The sequence below is a fragment of the Triturus cristatus genome, chromosome 7 (genome assembly GCF_964204655.1).
Source record: "Triturus cristatus chromosome 7, aTriCri1.1, whole genome shotgun sequence".
NCBI classification, from domain to species: Eukaryota; Metazoa; Chordata; class Amphibia; order Caudata; family Salamandridae; genus Triturus; species Triturus cristatus.
The window spans coordinates 1,814,738,336-1,814,761,772 of NC_140590.1; the positions used below are offsets into that span (position 1 = coordinate 1,814,738,336).

The 23,437-nt window shown below is 43.0% G+C and overlaps 1 protein-coding gene across 5 annotated transcripts in view; it reads right to left on the reverse strand.

The window, feature by feature from the left end:
• Nucleotides 1-23,437, reverse strand: part of ABHD4 (abhydrolase domain containing 4, N-acyl phospholipase B) — a 108,610-nt gene that overhangs the window by 58,257 nt on the left and 26,916 nt on the right. For all 5 annotated transcript variants that reach the window (XM_085620098.1, XM_085620097.1, XM_085620099.1 and 2 more), the window contains 4 exons: nt 17,261-17,349; nt 5,997-6,369; nt 4,218-4,372; nt 3,271-3,382 (listed from right to left, as the gene is read on the reverse strand). In XM_085620098.1, the coding sequence (XP_085476224.1) occupies nt 3,271-3,382; nt 4,218-4,372; nt 5,997-6,369; nt 17,261-17,349 (729 nt within the window). The remainder of the gene's footprint in view (nt 1-3,270; nt 3,383-4,217; nt 4,373-5,996; nt 6,370-17,260; nt 17,350-23,437) is intronic.

Genomic DNA, 23,437 nt, shown 5'->3' on the forward strand with positions numbered 1-23,437 from the left:
CACAACACCCATTGCCCACCCCTTTCATGCTAAGTATAGTGTGAAAGGGGGCCTTAATCACAAGGTGCAGTTAAGCCACGTTAAGTGGCTTAACACTGCCTTGTGAATAAGGCGTAGCCCCGATCGTCACCACAACATCAGAAAAAAGTGGCGTTATGGGGGGGGGGGGGGGGGGGGGGGTTGTAAATATGCCCCTAAGACTCTTCTTACTCAAATTACATGCTTAAAGAGTCCAGAAGGCATATCATGCTGAAAGGAGCTGTGCACTTGTTTTGAATTAACCCACAAGGTCTATATGGGCATGCAATAATTTGCTAAGTACAAGTTAGTGAATAAGCTTGAGAAAGCCCAGCTCAGAAACAGGACTGTTGTGTCGCTTTAGCAGCTACAGCAGGAACTGTAGTTCTTTGTGCTCCTATTATGTCTGCACCTGGGCAGGCAAAATGTCACAATTAATGCAATAAAGGAATACTGCCTCAATAGAAAAGCAAACAGGAGAAAGGAAGAACAAAAGATGGGTAAATAGAAAAAGGAAAGAAAGAAGGAATATTTAAAGGAAGGAAGGGCGGAAGGAAGATGGATGTATGAATAGGTGGATAAATGAGTGAATGAAAGGATGAATGGATATGTGTATGGACAGGTGAAACGATGGCAGAGGTAAGACATGGATGGATTAAAGAGTAAAGCGATGGATGAATAGATAAATGGATGGATAGGTGAAAGAATGGCAGAGTAAATAGCTGGATGGATAAGAGAGCAAATAAATAGGTGGATGAACATGTGAAAGGATGGCAGAAGTAAGACATGGATGGATGGATGGACGGCAGGCAGAATAAAGCGATGGATGGATAGGTGAATGGACAGGTGAAAGGATGGCAGAGTAAAGGGATTGCAGGATGGATCAGTAAATTCATTGATAGGTGGATGGGTAGGTGAAAGGATGACAGATTAAAGTGATAGATGGCTGGCTCGATGAGTGGATCAAATGAGTGAATGAATGGAAGGTTGGATGAATGAGTGAATGGGTGACAGTAGAGGGGCGTCTGAATGGATGGCAGAGTGGATGGATGATAGATGGATGGCGGAGTGGGTAGATGGATGGCACAGTGGATGGGTGGATGGTAGAGAGGATAAATGGCAGAGTGAATGATGGATGGATGGATGGATGGTAGAGTGGATGATGGATGGATGGCAAAATGGAGAGATGGATGACAGAGTGGATAGATGGATGCATTGCAAAGTGGATGGATGGCAGACTGGATAGATGGATGGATGGCTTGATGGATGACTAATGGGAAGACTGAATGACGGATGAAAGAATGAATTGGTGATACAATGTAAAGGTGAAATAGTGGATATCAACAGATAAGTGGAAGGGTAAAAGGATGAAATCAAGCAAATCAAAGGATTTAAATGTAATTACATCTAATGGCAATGTTAGAAAATTAGTGACATTCTTAGAAAATATATTCAAAGAACATGTTTTTTTCTGTTGAAATTAAACGTCCCCATGCTGTGGGCATAACATTACTGCAGTTCGGCGTCTAGGAGAATGTACCGGTTAAGACAATGCAACTCTAGCCACTCACTCATCTAGCCATCATCTTAAAAGCGTTTTCCAAAGTGCATATTAATATGTAATCATATTTGCAAAAGACAAAATCAGATCATTTTACATTGGTTCACGGTTTAATGCACCATCATTGTTTTATTGCAGATAAGGATCAAACGCCAATAGTGAAGTCATCTGGGATTCAAAACTGACCAAAACTGCCATTAGCAATATTTATAAATCCACTAACAATTTTAAAACTCAAATAGTCTAAATTCAAAAGTTTCATGTAAATAAAGTTTACTTTAATAAATAGGAAAAAGATTACTTTGCATGAAACATATTGTTTAACAGAGGGTTATGCAGTATTTCCTTTGAAGTATCTGTGCTTTCTGCTGCTAACATGTGTTGTTGGTGAACAAAGTGTGTTTTAAATGCAGTGTGTTTAAGGCTGCAGTACCACCTCCTGTCTACAGGGGCAGAGCGGAGCAAAAATATAAACACACTTTATGAAAAACAGGTACGCACAAGACAATTTTTAAAAAAAGTTGTAAAAATTGGCACAGATGTTCCTGAAGCCATTTTTTGTAACCATTTAAAGGACATTGCCTTGTGGGGACCTGGGATCAAGTCCCCACAGCGCGAGTGTGTTATCACACCCAAGTCCCCACAAGGAGACAGACTAATATATATATATATATATATATATATATATATATATATATATATATATATATATATATATATATATATATATATATATATATATATATATATATATATACACACACACACACACACACATCACCAAGGTAAGTAGATGTGGAGTTAGATATAGGGGCGCTGATCCACAGCTTAGGGGAGCCGATGGGGAACCTGGGTGCTTCCGGGTTCCGGGACTTGCCAGAGAAGCACAGGGGAGACGTGGCCGGCAGAAGAGGTAAGTGGCATCTCCCCCGCCCCTCCAGCCTCATTCCATGCCAGCTGCTACTAGACAACACAAAAAGGATTAGCATGAGATTGGCCACCGGTTAAGGTGATGCATGCATGGTGTGTGAGCTGCACTTGTTTTCATCATTTGAACTGTTTGAGGAAAAACATATTGAACACATGTCAAGAAGTGAGGAGGGAAGAGTGGAAGCAAGCCCAGTTTCTCTTTCCCTATAGCAGTAAATAGATGACCAATAACATCTATTATTAACAACACTTGGAAAGAGTATGGTAAGTTGGACTAAGCGGCATGTAGTAGTGGGACAGCCACACTTGCTCTAACTGGTGTGGCGCTCCCAAGTTCTCTTGTAGGCACCACGGGCCTTTGATCCTTTCACTCTCGGATACTCCGCTCCTAGCGGAACAGAACAGGGACACCGGTACAGGCTGAATGGGACACCGCATCAAAGGGTATCCTTCTTCACTGCCTAGCTTACTTTCCATTTTTCCCACAGATTCTCCCAAACGATAGATTTCCAATAATTAGCATGACTACAGTACCAAAAGATGCATTGAATGGTGAGCAATGGAGCAGGTTTGTGTAGATTACTGGTATCTGGAGGGAATTTCAGAAATATTCAGTTGTATTTTCTTGCCTTAAATTTTAACGGGCGTGTACACCCGTACACACAAGGCAAACAAAAACAGATACTATTACAAGGAGTTAAGTGGTATTTGCCCAAGCTCCCACCAGGTACAATCACTCTCATGGCATGGCGTGTGCTCACCTGGGTGTCTGTGCATTGCAGTGGTAGATGTACTCAGATATTGTGTCATCATCAAAGAACTCCGCAAACTTCCGTTTGAAATCTGGCCGGAATTTCTGCACAAGTCCAGGTCCTGTACAGAGACATGATTAGTCTACATTTGTATGCAAGAAAAAACATGGAACATGATGGGATGCAAGGGAACAAGACACGTGCATCCATAAGGTGTAAAGCGTGATGGAGACACACATGCTAGGATTGGCGAGCTGGTAAGTAGCGGTGGCACTGTACCAGGAAAGATAAAGAGAGCCTTCTAAAGAATCATGAACAGCTGGTGCAGTGAGGGTGCCAGGATCAATGCACATACATAAACTATATACATAAAGACAGTCCTCTTCTCTGGCAATTAACAGCAATTTACATTCCCTGTGGAGGGCATTAACCAATGATAGTTAACTATCCTGCAACTGCGAGTAAAACAGAAGTGAAAGGCACACAATGAGGCCAAAGGCTATTAGCACGCGGAAGCACATGGGTAATAAAGCTATCAGCACCCAAGCATCCGATCTTCATGTCCCTGCTTCAGTCTGTCACTGAACCCGGAATGCAGGCAACAAACAGCAGTTGAAGGCACAATTTTGAGCCTTATTGACGGTACCACTATCAGCATTCCAAAGGAGGCATTTAAATGAGAGAACCAGAAAGTGCAGACAAGTGATGGGATCAGCGGGAGGAATTGCCGGATGAAATGACATTACTGGGGAAATTAATATCTGCAGTGGCATCACTATTAGACCGCGAGAAGCCAAAAGCTCATAAAAGTTTACAAAGAGAAAGTGCGCAAAGTAAACACATAGGGGAAGGCAGACATGTACCTGCTGAGAAGCAAAGCGGCGCCCCTGAGGGCAGTGACTTAAACCACAACTACTGCGAGAGAGCGAACACAGAAAGACACAGGGAGGACTCACCCCAGGGGCCAGCTGCCCGCAGAACCGCCAGCGGGTTGGACTGCGCCAGCACTGCTGCCACCGCTTTCACCCACCTGGGCGGGGATCGCATCTCACTGGGATCTGTTGGCAGCATCGGGAAGCCCCACGGATCCACCAGGATCAGATGCTTGACCCTGCACAGGATAAGCGGGTGGGATACAGTAAGAGAACCTCCTTTGAAAGAAACAAGGATATATATAATGTTCGGACTCTGTGGATGGCGCTGAAGACCGTGTATCCTGTGCAGTGCACGCATAGACTGCACCCAACAGACTCTGAATCTCTCCTCCACCCACTTCTCCCCAGTGTCTTTTAATGCAGCCCTGGCCTTCAGTGCTGCACTCTATGGGAAGCCTCCATGTCCGGTGTGGGGGGCTGAACAGACATCGAATAGGTCAGAACACATGGAACATCAAAGGTAAACACCGGTGGCCTGAGACTCAAGTGCATTTCAACCCAGGCCTACCGCAAGGGGTATCCCAGCGGGGCTTCAGCACGGTCGGCTTGAAACTTTTACTTTGTACTGGTCAAGTGCAACAAGATATACCAAAGTGGCGCTCTGGGTTTCTAAGTGCTATATAGTGTTAAATCTTTAAAAATTCATATCTCTAGTTCCTTACATTGGATTTTTGTTATTTTGGTGTCATTTCAAAGATAAAAATATTTCTTATTTTTATAAATTGGTGTGGGATTCTTATTGTGCATTGCATCTTAATTATTTACTAAATTGATTGTTTTAAATGCTTTACATACCGGTCTTTAAATTTAAGCCTGCCTGCTCGCAGCCAAGCTAACCATGGTTGAGCATGGGAATAATTTGAGACTTGTACTGATCCCTGGGGACTGTGTTAGTGGCCTTATTGCCAGTGGTAGACACATATTTACCACTACTAATAACCCATTTTCCAACAAATGTATATCAAAACTGCATATGTTCAGAATCAGCTTCAGATACCAATGCTGAGCACCTTCCCTGACACACATCATACCCCACATAAACCAATCTTCAAATGGGTGTCAGGAATCAACAGAGAGCCCTTTGTAGTACTGCTGTGAGCTTAAAGTGGTACATAAAGACAACAGAAAGAGCTCCTCACCATAAAAACACATGCACTACCGTAAAAGAGAAATTAACACTGTCTTGTCCCGGATTACCTCACATTAATGTACAGTCGCTGCATTACCATGCATTTTATAAATCTGATCAACGTAATACATCTCATGATTAGACTAGACCAGCTGTTCTTAACCTGTGGTTCGGGGACCTCTGGGGTGTGCAAAGCCTTCTCAGGGGGTCCCCCCTGACTCTCTGCTAAGTCGGGGTCCCAGACTTCCAATAATGAGTCAGTGGGAGTCCCCGGGTGCCATGTTCTCGCCCATTGGGGAGAGGATGTAGCCTTACGGCTAGAGCAGTCAAACTTGAAGCTGGGGAACCGAGTTCGAGTCTGGGCAATGACGTTCAACATCCTGTGATTCTGGGCAAATCACTTAATCTCCAGTGCAAAAATGAATATGTTAATCTGTAATGAAACTGGTGCTCATGGAAAGCGTTCTGATACCCGATATCTTTGGGTCTAGTTTGTGCTATATAAAACTCTAAAAATATAAAAGATTCAGTGGGGATCCCTGGGTTCCAGTATTGATTAAGTGGGGGTCCATGGAAGGAAAAAGGTTAAGAACCACTGGACTAGAACACAACCAGCCAGGCATCATCTGCTTCAAATATCTGACCCTTGATCTCCTCCTTGCCCATCTTACCTATCTGGATACTTGATGGTGTAAGCAGTGGCCAGGAAGCCTCCCATGCTGTGCCCCAAGAGGATCATGCTCTTGATGCCCATCGCTTCTCGCCACTTCTCAATCGATGAAACAAACTCGTCTTCTGCTCCTTCAGGATCCATGGGAAATTTTGGCCGGGAACTACGACCAAATCCTAGCAGGTCAAAGGCATGAAGAGTGCGTTGAGAGCCAAGAGAATCCAAATTCTGGATCCACAGGCCAACCCCCCCTCCGAAGCCATGCAGCATTACCAGAGGGGTCTTCTTGTTCTGCTCATGACTCAGGGTGACTGTCCAGATCTTGTTCTGATCCGGAAGGGAGACAAAGTGGGATGAAAACTTGTTCTGGATACCTACAGAGAGAGGGGAGGAAAAGGGAGAGAATGATGGGATGAGAAGGAGAGACAAGGGAAACAAGCATTGGAAATGCATAGGTCTGGCATTTGTTCGAGTTAGAGCTATTGGCAAAGTAAATGGCAGTGTCTTTTACCTATGTGTTGTGGAGTGGAATTACATGGGTTCAATTGAATTAGTTAGTTGTTTAATTGTGTGGCGTTGAATTGTGTGCAGTGGAGTGGATTTGTGCAGTGGAATTATGTGGCATAGTGTGCTGTGGAATTATGTGGATAGTAATTATATGGTACCGAATATCCTGGAATTATGTGGAATGGGACGGCGTTATTGAGTGTAATTATATGGAATGGTATTTTGTGGAGTGGTATGTAGTGGAGTTTAATTATGTGGCATACTGTTAAATTTTACGGTATATCGTGGAATTGTGTGGTGTGGATTGGATGTATGTGGTGTGTTGTGTAATTGTATTATGTGGTTTGGTGTGGAATTAGGTGGTGTGGATTGACAACGTGTGGAGTTGAAGTGTGTGTTTCGTGGAATCGGGTTGATAGTTTTGGATTTTTTTGATGAAAAAGAAGAACAAATAGGTATGCACTAAGATCCAGATCTGTGTCTTTGGGTGTAAAAAAAGAAAAAAACGGCTTTCAGTGCTATTGGCGTTGTAAATGTCTTTTATCTGGAGTTGATGAATGTGGTGTGTAGTGGAATTATGTGGGTTGGATTGGAATTGTTAGTTGCGGAAGTGTGTGTTGTGGAGTTGTTTTGCGTAGTGTAATTATGTGGCATGGTGTGCAGTTCTATTATGTGGATAGTCAATTATTTGTTTTAAAGTATTGGAATTATGAGGGATGGAGTGTTATTAGTTGGACTGGTATTTGTGTTGTGGGGTGTTATGTAGTGGAGTTTAATGTGTTGGGCGCTGTTGAATTTTGTGGATGATGTTGAATTATGCGTTGTGAATTGGATATATGTGGTGTGAACTGGAATTGTGCTGTGGAGTGGAACTGCAGGCCCCCAGCGCTGCAGTTACACCACTACATGAGACAATAGGAAGAGCACACACAGGCGTGCACAACAGGGAAGGGGGGGGCAACAAAGAACAAAGTAGGGCTAGAGAGGTACAGGAGGAGTGCAGAGTGAATTGAAACACTAAATCCCATAAGTAGGATTAGTCAGAAGAAAAAAATGCAACAACCACAAAAAGCATCAGCAAACAAGCAGTTACTATCAAAATGAAACATCAGTTCACTAAATGAGAAATCAGCACAAGTAAAAAATTAAATTACATTAATAAATCAGGAACATATAGAGGGAAAGAAGCAGGCCCATGAGTCAAGCAACTCCTGAAGGTAGCACTTAATAAAAGTTAGACCAGCTAGCACACTGCAACAGTAATAGACTATGCTGGCAGATAATCCATTTTGAAACAATTAGAAAACAAATGAACAATTAGAAAACAACATGAAACAAAATCCAGTAGAGTGCAACATCCAGTAGAAAACTAGGAGAGAAGCAGGGCCCAAAAAAAAAAAAATACTGCTCCTTGCGGTCTCCTCTGCAATGAATGCAATTCTTCCCGCCAGACTTTGAGAAGGTATCTTTTTCAGCCAGACTAACCTGTTCTTTGTATCTGGTCACGCTCCATTATGTTTGGTCTGAACTTGTGACTTCACCCGGTCTAGTACGACCAGATGAGCATGTGTGGCGCTCATCTGGTTCATGCTTTTAGGTGCTATTGCTACCGGAAATTTTTTTTTGCATATGTCCGGATCCACTGAATGGACTTTGTCATCTGGTCTTGTGTTTTTCCTTGTGTTTTCAATTTATTACTATTTGTGTACTGTATATATATATATATACACATATACATACATACATACATACCATACATACACGTACACGTATACATATACACACTTTACAGGGAGCCTACAAGTTATGCCTGACTGTTTTGGTGCCAAGCTACCTGAAGGTATTTTCAGATTAATTTTAGTGACTTTTGTGGTTCACCATGACAAGGATTGTGGTAGTTGCTATAGTATGGTTTTCAGCCTCCCCTCCAAGTATTCCCCCAAACAATAACCCAATGTCTGACAATGTGTATATTCAGAGCCCCTTTTGAACTGTAGATATATTTGGTTGGCATCATCACAAAATTACATTAAATAGCAAATCATGTTTGATTAGATCACGTTCCCAATTATAATAGATTTTTTCATTTTGGATAACTAACATAGGTTATAATTGATCCCCACTACATACCCATCTTGTTATTATTGTGTGCGAAGAGCAAAAGTCACCAGCAAAGAGGGTCGGTGCTGGTCTCCATGGATTCCACTTGTGATGGGTGCTTTTCAAGCCAGTCTGCCTAAATACAGGCGATACATTTTCTATAAAGTCCTCCCACGCACTATCAGAAACCAGGACAGAGCAGAGTTGGCCCTCAACCCCTAATGTGACTTCTTATAGGGCTGGCATAACTCTGGGGTGAGAAGGGGCCAAAGTAGATATAGGTAACTAGATCCAATCTTTGTAACACGTCCTGTAGGCTGCCGTTCTAGCATTGGTAACCATTACAACATTAGTCACCGAGTGGTCCTTTTTTTTCCAAGGGGTTCTCGAAATTTAAGGTGGCAGTGGAGAGGGCAGGGGTGTGTTAAGATTTTTTTCCCTACACTGTTATGCATAAGATTTTTTTTTTTTTTTTTTTTTTTTTTTTTTTAACTCTTACATCCGACCAGTTTGTGGTCTCTGCTTGTACTAATTGCTGACTATTGTCATGACATACTATTCATGTCCACTACAGCACAAGTACTCTTTCCATACCTCCACAGCACCATAATCATTTCCTATGCCTGGACCCGGTTTGCCAGGCTTGGACTCTGCTCACAACATTCCCTGAGCCCCGGTTCCTGCACGGTTTATCCCCACAACGCTTTAAGATTCACACATTAATGAAAGCCCGGTTTATAGTGTTGTGGTAAGTGGAAGTATGATTTAGCAGAGTCAAGGGATGTATCATGTGGTACCTGTAATTGTTAACCAATTACAATACTAGTAACAAGGCATTGGGGCTGTGTAATGTCATTTCTGTACCTTTATTTTCTTGCACATTTTTTTATTCAGGTTGTGTTAGGCCAGTTATCTCTTCAGACTGGAGGCCTGCTAAAGAAATCAGATTCTATTAAAATATATAAATGACGGCAACCTCCATCCGCCCAGTGGGTTTTGGTTTTTCGGGAAAATATAGGGGAGGCACTGTTTTAAATAATGAATTACCTTTAGGATTTCTTAAAAGGTCTTATTTTACCAATACACTTAACGCTCTCCCGCATTTTTTCTTTGCAGTAGGAGACGCAGCCTAGCCAAAGCTGCCTACCTTGAAATTAGAGAACCTGGTTCAATCCCGGCCTGGGATCTGTGTCCGGTGATTCTGGACAAATCACTCAATCTCCGAGCGCCTAAAAAGATCGGAATCGGTTGTAAAGCACTCGAATGCCCCCGGATCACGTTTACACTATACACAGCTGTCAAAATATATGTTTGCAGGCACAAAGAGCACCAATGCACATAATTATAAGGGAGACCCCAATGCACATAATTATATAAGGGAGACCCCAATGCACATAATTATATATGGGAGATCCCAATGGCTGTTCTCTAAATCACACGTTTAAAACGTCAGCTGTACGCATATCACAATATGTGGCTGTGCCATAGGTCCCTTGGCTAAAAGAGAATAGTGAGTGCTAAAAAGATAGAGAGTGCCTACAATATACGCCAAAATACTGGTCGGTATTGGGCCGCATATCCCTTGCGAGTCGTTCCATATGGCTTGGCTACGGTTCTCTGGGGAAAAACTGTGATGATATTCTAGATTGGTACTGACTGGCAATAAGGTCTTGTATTCACTTTTAGCAACAATATTTTCAATGCTGTGAATAAAACAAGTTTGCCAGTTTACAGTGCAGATATAGGGGTTTCGTCCTTTCCATAAAGGATTGCAGAAGGAAAGGTAAGGCTGTGCCACCACCCAATTCTGCTAAGTTATTAGATTATGAGGGGTGGCACGACCAGAGCCTTGAAAGTGTAAAATAGGAACTATCTACATTTGGCTGTAAAGGCAATTATTGCAGCCCCGGTCTTGGCACTTAGTAGGTATTTTTCTGATTAAAGGAACGCTTCTGTAGAAAACAGAAAGCCTCCTTGGAGGAAGGAGGGTTTATGCACCAGGGTAGATTTTTCGTATATACTAGGCATATACTAGCAGGTGGAATAACTAAAAATTTATTTTAGGACGTCAACTTTTACACCATCCCACAGAGTGAAAAAGAAATGACAGCGTATACAATAAAACAATGCACTGACAGGAACAAAATACACCACCAGTACAGCACATACACAGAGGTTTGCATTGTAATATGCTCTGATGCAGTGTTCCTATAAGGTGCTTTGTCCTTAAAGTCACTTTACAGACCAAACTGAGGGGAGAAGAGAAACTAGGACTAGCATATCTTCTGCTGTGAAAGAATAGGCTGTGGCCTGGTGGCCATCCCAGCAGCTGTAGTACAAGAAAATAAAGTTTTGTTTTGAAAGGGGCCGGGCTATGCAGTGAAGTCCAGTGCAGGATCTAGCAGTAAGAGGGCTTGGTGAACCCAGTATCACCCGGAATGCCAAAGAGCGTCTTCCAGCTTTGGATTGGTAACATGGGCACTCGGGCAATGCCCGAGGGGCCGGTATCCGAATTCCAGCTGTGGGCTGCTTTTTTGAGCAGCCTGGGGGCTGATTTCGGCGGTTTCTGCGTTGTTCGATGCCGCCAGCAGCCCAGTGGTGCCAGAGTGGCCTTTCTGGGGGTGATGGGCATCCATTACCTCCCTTTTATCAACGGGCAGGGGTGTCTCTCCCTTTCTCTCGCTGGGCCGGCTAATTAATATATGCATATTGAGCGGGGCATGGGGCTGAGCAACAGTAGCCTCACTTGTTTTCAGGTGTGTTTCACCAGTGTAAACTACACTAATCTGCATTTTTTTAAACCCTCCCCTTTTTTTTTTTTTTTTTAAAGAAAATTTCGCCAAAGCAGAGTTTTGCAGAAAGGCAATATGTAGGTGTGGGCCACTTTTTAGGTCTCGCCTGACCCAGCGCATGAGCTGCTTTGGCGAGACTTTTTGTGAGGGCTCAAAAAAGTGCTACCACTGTAGCCCAGAGCTACAGTGCATGTACGCGGGCCTCACTTTTGCGGCCACTTTGATGTTTGATCGCGATCACTGTCACTATCACGGCCGCTTTGATGTTCTCTGTGAGCCCGTTTTTTTTTCTCCTGTTGATTACTTCTATGTAGTAATGGTGGCACCCGTGCGCCGCCATTACTACAGAGCAGTAATAAACAAACTAGTATTGGCATAGCCAATAGGTCTCACTTTTGTATTTAGTTATGCAACTGTTGCATGGCTAAACACTTATAAGGTCCCAAAAGCGAGATCTATTGGCTATGCCAATGCTTGTTTTAAGTGTGCCCAACCCGATTTTTTTATCCCAATACAACCCTTTTTTTAATTAAATTTTTTTATTGAAGTTGAATGGTGTCATACATGTACAAAATGTAAAATGAAATATATAAACAATGAAGAAATACTAAAGAAATACAGCCCGCGACTTCCTCGGAGAGCATTCCCTGCTTTCAACAATAAATATACACTGATAGTTAATTTACAATTCTCCATACTCAGCAGGCGCAGAGATTATAGAAATTAATCGGAAAAAAGTCCCAAGTTTTTTCAAATTTCCTCCCCCCCCCCCCCTATCCTCAAAGCATAGCTTCGCTCACTCCTCTTTACTTTCCGCATTTTGGAAAACCATTCAAGCATAGATGGAGATTGATTAGTACGCCAATTTTGAAGTAACAACGATCTGGCAACAGCCATACAGATATAAACTAGTTTAACAAATGAGAAGGATAAATTAAGATGCGAATCGTAACCATAAAGCATCAATTTTACATTCAAGGATATCTGAATATGACAATTAGAGCTTAAAAAAAACAAAAATGTCCCGCCAGAATGCTTTAACCATAGAACAATCAGCGATTACATGAGTCCAATTTGCAGGGGCGAAATTTAAACAACGAAAGCAATTTGGAAGATAATTACTATACATTTTGGCCATTACCGCCGGGGTGCGATACATAAACCATTTTCCAAAAAATACCATTCTACGCCAGTTGGCTCCCCTTAATGTAGAAAAATTAAGCTTGTTAATGGTTCGCCATATAGGCGCTGTCAAGACATGATTTTCTTGTTCCCACCATTTTTTTACAGCTATGGCACACAAATCCCTTTGTCTTAATTGAGCAAGACAGCATTTCCACTCTCCAGGTTTCCTTATCGACTTATTAAAAAAAGAGATCATTATTTAAGGGAGAGATCTGGGTAAATGATGAGGGAACATGTTGCTGAAGAAATTGATAAGTATAGGAACCAATCAACAAAAAATTTCTTGGAATTAGTAATCGCATCTCCGTCGGTGTAATCCACCTTGCGCCTTGTAAAAAAATCACCTACTTTACTAAATCCGACATTTGTCCAATGACCCATTAAATCAGAGCCAATCGCCTGTCCATGAAATGCAAGTAGAATTTGATATTGGAGATTTAAATCGAGTCAAGTACTGAGCAAAGCAAGCATTATAATAATCTCTAATGTTAGGTAATGCGAGACCGCCGTTATCCAAATCCTCATAGAGAATCCCAATACAACCCTGACGTCTTCCTCCATATTGAGGATATTCTTGGGTAGAAGGTATTTTAGGACGACAACAAAAATACTATCACTGCCTGAACCTGTAAGGTTTCCATCACCTATGAGACAGAACTGCTATAGAATCCTATGAAGGCGGTTAATTGTATAATTCTACCTAAGACTGCAAAGTCTGCCGTATTGTATTTTTCAACCCTACCTATTCAATGTGGGCGCTATGTCATAATATAGAACGGAGTTTTGACTTGCTATAGCAAAGAATAAACACGAAATGTAGAAGTTTAAATAAATAACATGGTAGAAGGCAGACAGGTGAAAGTGCAGTTTTTTGCTTGTCTACTTCACATATAGCCTTTTAATCAGTTTAAGAGACTGTTTAAAAAATGCAGAACTTATCGCTCTATGGCAAAGCGCAATTTATGAACATTTTCTTGGGAATAAGCTTCCCATGCTGCTTTGCTTTCTGACACACTGGACAAGCACTACACCAGACCACTTCCAAAGATCACCAGTGATTCCATTGGCTCTGCATCTCCAGTTTTCGGCGATTTCAAACAACTGCATTGTAGATATGGTTTCATTCTTTATAAGGCTCCATATATCCCTAACCTCAAGTTTGAATAAACGTTCAACAAGTTGTTATTTTAAGTTTCTTTAAAAATAAATCTAAAGTAGCAATTGCTCAAGAAACAAAAAATAAAGGTGTGTTTGGTTTTCTAAGTTAAAGCAACTGAGACTCCATACACCAGAACAAGAGGAGGATAAGAATTCACAGCTGCACTGCTGTCGCAGACACGCAAACGTAGTCCCCAATACTGATTTGATTTTCATGTCACTGGACACCTTTTTATCACCACAATGGGAAACAAAAGGAAACAAGCAATGTAATTATGTTCTTCCCCTCAGGCTTGATTTGGGATTAAGATCACTAAAGGAGGAATTGGGCCTAAAGCCTCTAACTTTCTGGAGGCGCCTTTGGGTAACCCCTGAACTTTTGAGTTACAGGCAAGAACTCTAGGAATTGTTAAAATTCCCAAATGTGTGGAAACTTCCCTGGCTAAAATATATAAAGCAGGAATTTGAGAGGCTAGGTTGCCCTTTACTGTGGACTAACCCGGAAGAGGCTTGTCGAAACATATCGCGTAAAGACTTGGTCAATATGTATTGGGATTATAACTTGTCTGCTCGCTTACTGAATGACCAAATGGGGACATTGTCCAGCACATTCATAATAACGAAAGATTACTACAAGATGGAGACCGAGCTGGACAACATTAGTCCCACTGGCCTAAGGAAGCTGTTTCTCCAATGGAGACACGACTCCCTACCAATCAGAGCCCTTACCAGCAGATGGTACCCACCTACTCTCAAAGATTGTCCAGCTTGCACAGAGGAGCTGGAGAATGATATTCATGTAACGTTCTTCTGTCCTTCCTATCGGAAGGCTAGGAAAAAGTGGATCATTCCTATATGCAGAAACCTGGGGATTAGGCATGGTTTGCACTCTTATCGAATATTAAAAACTGACCTATCCCCACCAATTGTTTTTGTTGTAAGTAAATTTTTAGCTGCCATGTGGAATATCAGAAGAAATGATGTGGTAAAATGAGATTCAGTGTACCGATGTTTAGCTTAAGGTGCATGAAGGCTATTAACGAGGAGTGGGACTTCCAGTTGACCTTTTGTACAACTGAAGAAAATGTTTTTATGACTAATGACTTTTAAGGCTTTTATTTCACAATTTGTAATGATTTGTGCTGGTTTTGTATTGTGATCTCTTTTATGACATTTTTAAGTCGAAATAAAGATGATAAGGAATTATGTTCGATCATTAGCATCTTATAAAGGCAGACCGTTTACAATGAACTATATAAAACAAAAATAGGGATACGAAAAAAATACAAAATTTTTCCATGCTCACTGTGGTTTCTCCCTCAATAAAACATACTATGGAAGTGCAACATTTACGATTAGAAGGAAATGGGTATACAACGTTTTCCAAAAAATAACTAATGCTTCGAATGCTCGTATACCCGCTATGTTAAAGATAATAAGCAGAATGCTGTGCATGTACATTGTCAAACAACTGCCATGCGCTTTTTAGTCCTAAACAGTTCAACTGCTGTAGTAGATACAAGCGTTCCACCACACCAAGGTGGCAGCCAATCTATTCGCTATCTAGCTCCCTGGTGCATATGCAAGTAAAGCGGATGGGGGTCTGTTAACCTTCAGGAATTCATTCAGCCATGCATATTGGACCGGGATTAATTAGTAACTTTGTCATGTTCCCAGCAATCTTGGAACGGTAGATGGCTAGTCACGCTACACCGTTGAAAAAAAATGGCAGAGACATCAGGAGGGAGGGCGGCACAGACAACGGGGGACAGGGGTAAACAAGGCACGGACAACGGGAGGGAGGGCGGTGGGGTTTTGAAGAGGGCCTGGACAACGGGCTGGTAAAAGCGTGGACAACAGGAGGGAAGGCAGGGTTGTACAGAAGGCACGGACAACGGGGAGGTAAAGAAAGCACAGACAACGGTAGGGAGGGCAGGGTTGTAAAGAACGCACCAAAGCCCGTAGTGCCTGCAGTATGAGAAACTCGATAAACAAAATAGTGCTTAAGGACTAAACAACAAGTACCGTGTAACAACCGAAGTAAAAGGGCCAGTCGCCATAGAAGGTGACAAATTAAGACAGGGTGGTACTAAGGAGGGATTTACAAGCCTATTTACGAATCAGAAGCCAGCATTTAAGAAGGACAATGACACAAGCCAATGGCAAATATGGGCGGAGTGTTGGCGGGGTTTCTATTCCCTACTCTACTACAATAAGTCTCGCAGAGCAGCGAATGCACGCAGACTCTAGGCTTGACCTAAAAATGTCCATTAACAATGGATGAGGGAGGGAGGGAGGGGGTTGGTGGAACTAAGACTTTTACTCCGTGGAATGCCACAGAGTTACATAAAAAAAAATCTGCAAGATTCTGCGGAGCTCCGTCAGTGGCAGAACTTTGGCACGCCGAGCTGCTCACGCTGATTTGTAGTGCCTGGAGCTTGTTCTGCACTGTAAATTCAGCGCGAATGGTACCATGCGCCGTGTCAGAAGGCGCTGCTTCTCGCGGACTCTGAAGTAGATTTTCTACTCCAGCAGCAGAAGCATCTTCAATGTGAACTGTAGCGGCCTGCCACGATCCCACGTTGATAAATCACGCCGGGAGTCACCATAGTGCTCAATTTTTCTCGCTTGCCAACTTAACACTGGTAAGCCTCGCACAAGAAAAACTCTGCCACATGGTGGTTAGCTGAGTTTTTCTGGAACTGCTTGCTCAGTGGCAAAAACTTCATGAACTCCGCAAGTAGAGCGGAGTTTACTGTCTACCCCTAATTAACATGACCTACGACAGTGACATCCCAGATACAGGAATGCGTCATCTCTCGAATCCACCTGACATTACAATGGCGCAACACCACAGCCACTGGATGCCAGATTGTGACACTAGTCCAGAAACCAGATGCCAAACTGAGAAACCATTCATGGCAACCAAGTTTAGCCTGTGGCATTACTTTAGGAATCTGAAGTCAGGAACTGTATCCAACGAAGAGCTTGATGCAACCTACGACCTCAGAGCCGGAACTTACATAACTTCAGAAATCTGACATCCGACTGGGACATCATTACAGAAACCTTAGGTCAGTCAGTAATCTCACAGCAAAAGCGTGATATCAGGCAGGGATGTCATAGCTTATAACGGACAGCAGTCTGTAACATCACTATAGGAAGCAGCCATCAGGTAGGGCTATCACTGTAGAAAGAGGACACTAGAATACACCATTGCTCTAGGAACCTAGACGTGAACTTGGATCTCAGTTTGACTGCATTATCAGATTAAGTATCAGACTCGACACAGATCAGCACATGATTTTGATATCAGTGAGTAATTTAATTTCAGAGCAATAGATGTAACCAGAGGCTACTGATAAATATGATTTTTTTAAGATAAAATCAAAATCACTGGTGTGCGCAATCTTTTTAAAAGTAATAAATCACACCAATAAAAAAACAAGAGTAATAAAGATAGATGTTTCTGTCCTTTGCCATGATTTAATCAGTCGGGGCCTTGTTGAAAATTGGAACTTACACTGCAGGATACGGGTCTCCACGGCCTTCAGTTGCGTCATGGATGTTGGGCGCCAAGCAGGCAGCCAACCGGTGAACCAACCTTGTGTCCTGTAGAAGACAGGGGAGAGAATTGATAGATATGTAAATGATCTAAATTGAAGACAGTCACGCCACAAACAAAATACAGCTGCGCATAAGCAATTTTAAAGCACTACAATTATATATTGTCTCTAAGTTTCGATAATCTAAGTAATAAACAAGAGTTGCTTACATTCTTTCTATTAGTGGATTTAAAAATGTTACGATTGGAGTTTGCCTTTCCAGCAAAACACCTTTTCCCGACCAAAGACTAAATTGTCTGTAAATAGTTGTGGACTGCCTAATTTAAGTAAAAAAAAAAAAAAAAAAAAAATTTAAAAAAATACAATAAAAAATAAAAAAATCAGCCAGGACTTAGTGAGTCATTTGCCAGTTCATTCTGGACTCAAACTTGCAAATACATCATTAAACGGAAAGTTAATTGTTCTTCAGATGGCAAACAGATACATTCATGGCACACATGAATAATCTAAGAGCTCAGATGTTAAAGCCACAGAGTGAAAAGGGGCAATTTAATGAAGGCTGAGGCCAGATTTCTTGTTCAGGTTTGGGGCTTATGTGGAGTGAAAATCTTCCTCACTCAATATATTTAGGGGTGGGCTGAATTGGCTGCGCTTCATTCAACAGAATTACATAAATATACCAAAAATCCCAAAACGCAGTTAAAAGGCCGTTTAGCAATTAATCCCGGATGACAAGTTACAGAATCTGCACTCTAGATTTCAGCAGGCCGGAGAGATGGATGGCCCGGATTCCAGGTCAGGCCTTTGGCACGCATTAAGGCACTACAGCACAAAATAGCATGTGTGAATGGGCTACGAGGGGGGTGGAGCTTAATCAACCGGATTACAGGGACGGGCAGGATCTGCCCAGAAGAGAATAGATGGTGATCTGCATTTCTACTGAATTTAAGTCACACTAACAGCAATTACCAGCCCCAAATTCACCTTCCGAGAAATGTATACAGAGCTTTCTCTCCAGCTCAGACGTACTTAGTTTACAAGCTGGTCGTTTACATTGGAGTGTGCAGTACTTTCACACATTGTGCTTCCAAGTCACCCTTTCAACTGTGTGGAATCATCCAATCAACCCGCTACTCATCACAAGCCTGGCCCTCCATCCGCAGGGTGCCCTAGATCCGCAGGTACTCCATCTCCTGCTTGCACTGGTTCGAGCCCTGCGTTGACCAGAGTCCACCAGAAAACCTAGGGTACATCAGCGGCTAGCACTGCAGCAGGACAGAGTTAACTCAGGTCACCTCAGCCACTGTCATCAGTCAGCCAGCCACCTTCTTGCCACCTGGGCAGTGACGCATGTTCAGAAATCCTAGGCGGGCTCATTATGTGGCCTATAAAAAAAAAAAATTCTTTGTACTTCCAAAACACCTTTCCAGAGCGAGACTTTGGCTGGAGCTCAGGCTGGTTAAACAATCATTAACCGTTGAGGCTAACTTTCTAAAATATTATATTCGAATTCTAAAATCTAATTCTAATTCTAAAATCTCTGAGGGAATCCTTAAAGAGCTGCCTCAGACACATTCGAAAAAACTTACTCGCCATGGAATAAGCAGCTTACAAGAGCCATGGCCTCTATTGAAATAAACAAACCAGTACTCGCTCTCCCCTGCATTTCATACGCCACCTGGAAATCGCACGTCAATAAACAAGTCCAGCTAGTCTCGTTCCAGCAAGACCAGGCCACGTTAAAAACCTTCTCTTTCCTGACCCCGCTGAATGACTCATATTTGGTAAACAAACCTCAGCCCTACCTTACCGCCCCGCTTAACCCTAAAACCGGGAGATAGGGTATGTGCATGCGATTGCTGGCACTTGCAATTACGGATTACGGCAGGGCCTTGGCAAACCAAAACACTGAAGGAGCATGTCGACTGTATGACTGCAAATGTGAATCATGGCTACATTTCCTGTGCTGTTGCCCGACCTTAGCCACAAAAAGGAGGTTCCTTCTCAGAGAACTATGCCTGAGAGAACAAGCATTTGCAATGCAATAGGTCCCGCATTTCGCGAGTTTGAGCTATTGGCATTGTAAATGACAATTCCTTTTATGTACGTTTTGGTTTTTAAAACATAAATAAAAGGCATTGTCATTTACAATGCCAATAGCTCAAACTTGTGAAATTCGAGACCTATTGCATTGCAAATGCTTGTTCTTTTGTGCTTGTAAGGACTTAAGGCCAGAGGCGTCGACTGAAGTGGGGTGTTCACCAAGGAGTCTTCCTGCCTAGCTAGCCCACCCCGTATACGAGTGCATCTAGGCAGTCAGCTGAAATTAATTGTCACACAATCCCGTTCCCAACAAAAGCAATGCGCCACTAAAAATCTCCAGGATTCAGCCTACTGACCGCAGCCATAGTATATCAGGGCAACATGCTGGTAACAAGGCCGTGGTTCGATTAGTTTTCATAATCCCAGGGCTTGCCGCTGCATGTCGGGACAGGTCAAGAATGACATTGGGGTATGCAGTTGTACGGTGCTGTATTCACTCTCAGCAGACACATCTAAGCTCACCTCCTGCACAAGGCAACGGCCAACGCTGTGTCCGACAAACTCAGTCACATTAGGGCCCAACACCGGTCTATGCTGCGGTATTTTCCGGTGACAGGGTGCCGCACACTACCCGACGGGCGGATTCTCCAGTCCAGTCCACTCTCACCCCGCACGGCACCAGGCAGCAATCACTAACATTGTAAGGTGGACACAGGCCAGCCCTTCAGCAGCTCGTGACGCTGCCAGGACACAGAGCCTGCACTGTGTCACCTGCTCTATAACTGTTGAGTGGCCGCTGCCATTACAAAGCCGCCAGCGCAACTTCATAGCCGACAAGTTTGCTTAGGAGTGATATTTCCAGGTTTTGGGTTTGCTTATGTGTGACATTTCAATGTCATACTGACACTTTAACGTGCATTGAATAAAGTAGTTATAACCATGAAATAAGAAACAAATTGGGAAACTCTCGCTTTGCGCATTAAAATGGTTTAGAAATTGAATTAAAACAGACCAGAAAGAACAGTGATTTTCTGTGAAAAGTGAGAACAGACTGAAGATTTCAGTCACCCAAGGACAGGATGACTAGCCATCTTATCTATACCATGTATCATGGCTTCCACTTTCCCATCATGCCCCCATGCATGAGAACACATACACATATGCACACACAAACACAATTCTCCAATATATTTGTTAGACTCAGAAAAAGTCGACTAATCTCATCAGGTTTACTTTTGCTTCACAGGCAACAGGGCACCTTCATGCTCTAACAGTATCTGCCTCCTCACACACATCAAGCAGATAGATGCTCGAGTTCTATGGCATGTTGTGTCATCTATGCGACTTAACACCACAATGTGCTGAAAATAAATGAATTTGGACCTTATTGGAAGACAAATTTGCAAAACATGGAAATGGAACAGGCTGCTAACAAGGTTATCGCTTCTTTAAGCACGAAATCAAGTCATTACTAATAAAAAGCCTTATACGCAACATTAAGGTATGTTTTTTTTTTTTTTACATTCCATTCTGAAAACAGTGCCTGCTTTATCACAGGAAGTATACCAGAACAGGCATTTGTTCATATTACTCCCAGTGTTTATTTTTTGCCTAAATACCTGGTGATGAAAAATAACTCAAGAGGATTCGTTGTTACCAGCAAATCTTTTGGGGAGTTGTGAGAAAGTGCCATCTTTCTTGCATGGTATGCCCCCACTTTTTGCTAAATTGCTGAATGTACTTTGAATGAGTGTACCCTGGACTCCTGCCAATCAGGTGCCCAGGGCCTATGTTCCTTCCTTAAAACACACAAACTCCAAATTGGCAAACCCTGGCCACATGTCAGCCCCTGGTAAATGGTACCCTAGGTACCCAGGGCCTTGTGACCAGTGAAGGCCCCCAAGGGCTGCAGCACTCACTTAAGAGGCCCTGTACCCTTACACACACACACACACACACACACACTGCCTTTGCAGGCTGAGTGTCTGGGTGCAGGACAAAAATGAAGAGTCGACATGGCACACATCTCTGTGTGCCATGCCCATTACCTACACTGCCAAGGCATGTGTCAGCCACCCCTCTGGCTGGGTGCCTTATGCCCAGGGTGTGGGCACAGGAGCAGGAGCCCTGTGCCCCTATAGTACCCAGGTCCATTCCCGGGCACTGTAAGTGCAGTGCTGCCATTTAAGAATACATGGTGCTGAGAGCTCGTCAAACACAAGCTCCACAGCACCATAATGGCAACACTGAAGACTGGGAAGTTTGGTATCAAACTTCTCAGCACATTAAATCCCACACTGGCATCAGTGTGGGTTTAATGTACCAGGCACCCCAGAGGGCATCTTACAGATGCCCCCTTACAACTAACCTACAATCCACGTCTGCTCTGAGGCTGCCCAGGCTGCCACACAGCAGACACGTTGCTGGACCCCTGGGTGGGAGAGCCCCTGCTCTCCCGGGCCTGCAACAATGCACATCCTGGGTGAGGTGATAAATCTCCTCCCCCAGGATGAGCAAAGGGAAGCTTCAAAGGCCTGCCGCCTCTAGGAGTTTCCCCAGGCCACTGCAACCCCCCACTCTGGCGGGAAGATTGGCCGGAAACCCCATACAAGGACAGGGGATGTGCCAACCTGCCCACCCCACCCCTCAGGTGGGGTAGGCGAGGTGAAGCACATCTCCGGGCTCTCGCCATCTTGAAGATGGGAGGCCCTACCCTATCAGGATTAGGCTACTGCCCCCCTCCCACAGGAGAGAGGCAGGATAGGGGGTGTACCCACCCCAGGACAAGGACCCATTGGTCCCTGGCCTTCACCTACCTGTAACGCCCTAAATCTAGTATTTAGGAGCACCCTGAACCTTCCTTCCCCAGATCCCAGATTCGAAACTACAAGAAGAGCAAGAAGAACAAAGACCTGCCCTACAGCTGCTAAAAAGAGGAAGACACCAACTGCTTTGGCCCCAGCCCTACCGGCCTGTCGACCCTCGAACCTGCTGTGAAATTTCTTCTAAGTGTTGATTTCTGCAATTTCTAAATATTCATCAAAAATCGTATACCATCTGAAAACTTAATTACTTACCTGTTTTGGATAAAGGTCCCAGTACAGAGTCTAGACACCCAGTACTGGATTACAAAAGTAATGATAACCTACTGTACCTGTAACCTACATTTCCTTCCATAGGGAATCATGGATTGTTTGCTCTGAAATATTTTCTAAGTGCTAACTTTTTAAATAGCTAAATATTAGTTAAAAATCATTACAGTACCAAAGTCGACTTTCCACAGCTGATTCTGAGAACTGACCCAGGACTGGATCTAGGATCCAGGCCTGGAATTACAAAAGTAATCTAAAAAGTATCGGTTGCATATCATTTGAATTTATCATTGAGCTCAAAGTATTGTGTTTAGAAATAGAGTTGCCTACTGCAACTACATGTAACTGTTTACTAAAAAGTCTATTGCATATACAAAAGTATTTTTATGAAACATCTCCTGTCGAGAAAGTATATTTTAATTCCAAGTGTTGGTTCTAAAATAAAACAAGCATATATTTTTTTATATACAAACCATTGGCCTAGAGTTCAGTTATTGAGTGTCTGGAACCATTTGCTGACTGAGTGTGTACAACAAATGCTTTACACTGTCCTCTGATACTGCCTTACTGCTCGACCAGGCTACCACTTTGGAGAGTTGGGTTATATCTAACTTTAACCTCTGTTAAACCCTTGGGGTCTGTGGACTCTGTACACCCTGTACCTATTAAGGAACAGTATATACAGAGCCACTTTCTCACAGGAGTCAGTAGCTACTATTGGTGCCGCAGGTGCAGTGGTACCAATGCCCGTTGAACATTGACAATGCTGTTTTTTTCCACCTCAGCTGCTGTCAAAGGGGACATTTTCTTTGCATGCACCAGGGCTCATGGCACCCTTGCTGAACTAGTGATGGAAAATAACTGCCTCCCTCATAATATCATTTAGGTTTGAGATACATCATAAACTACTAGAAAAGGGTGACTAATTTAAAGACTCAAAATAGTTCTTAATCAGGAAATACTTTGTGAACTCAGATTCCCACCTGTCATTCTCTGCAA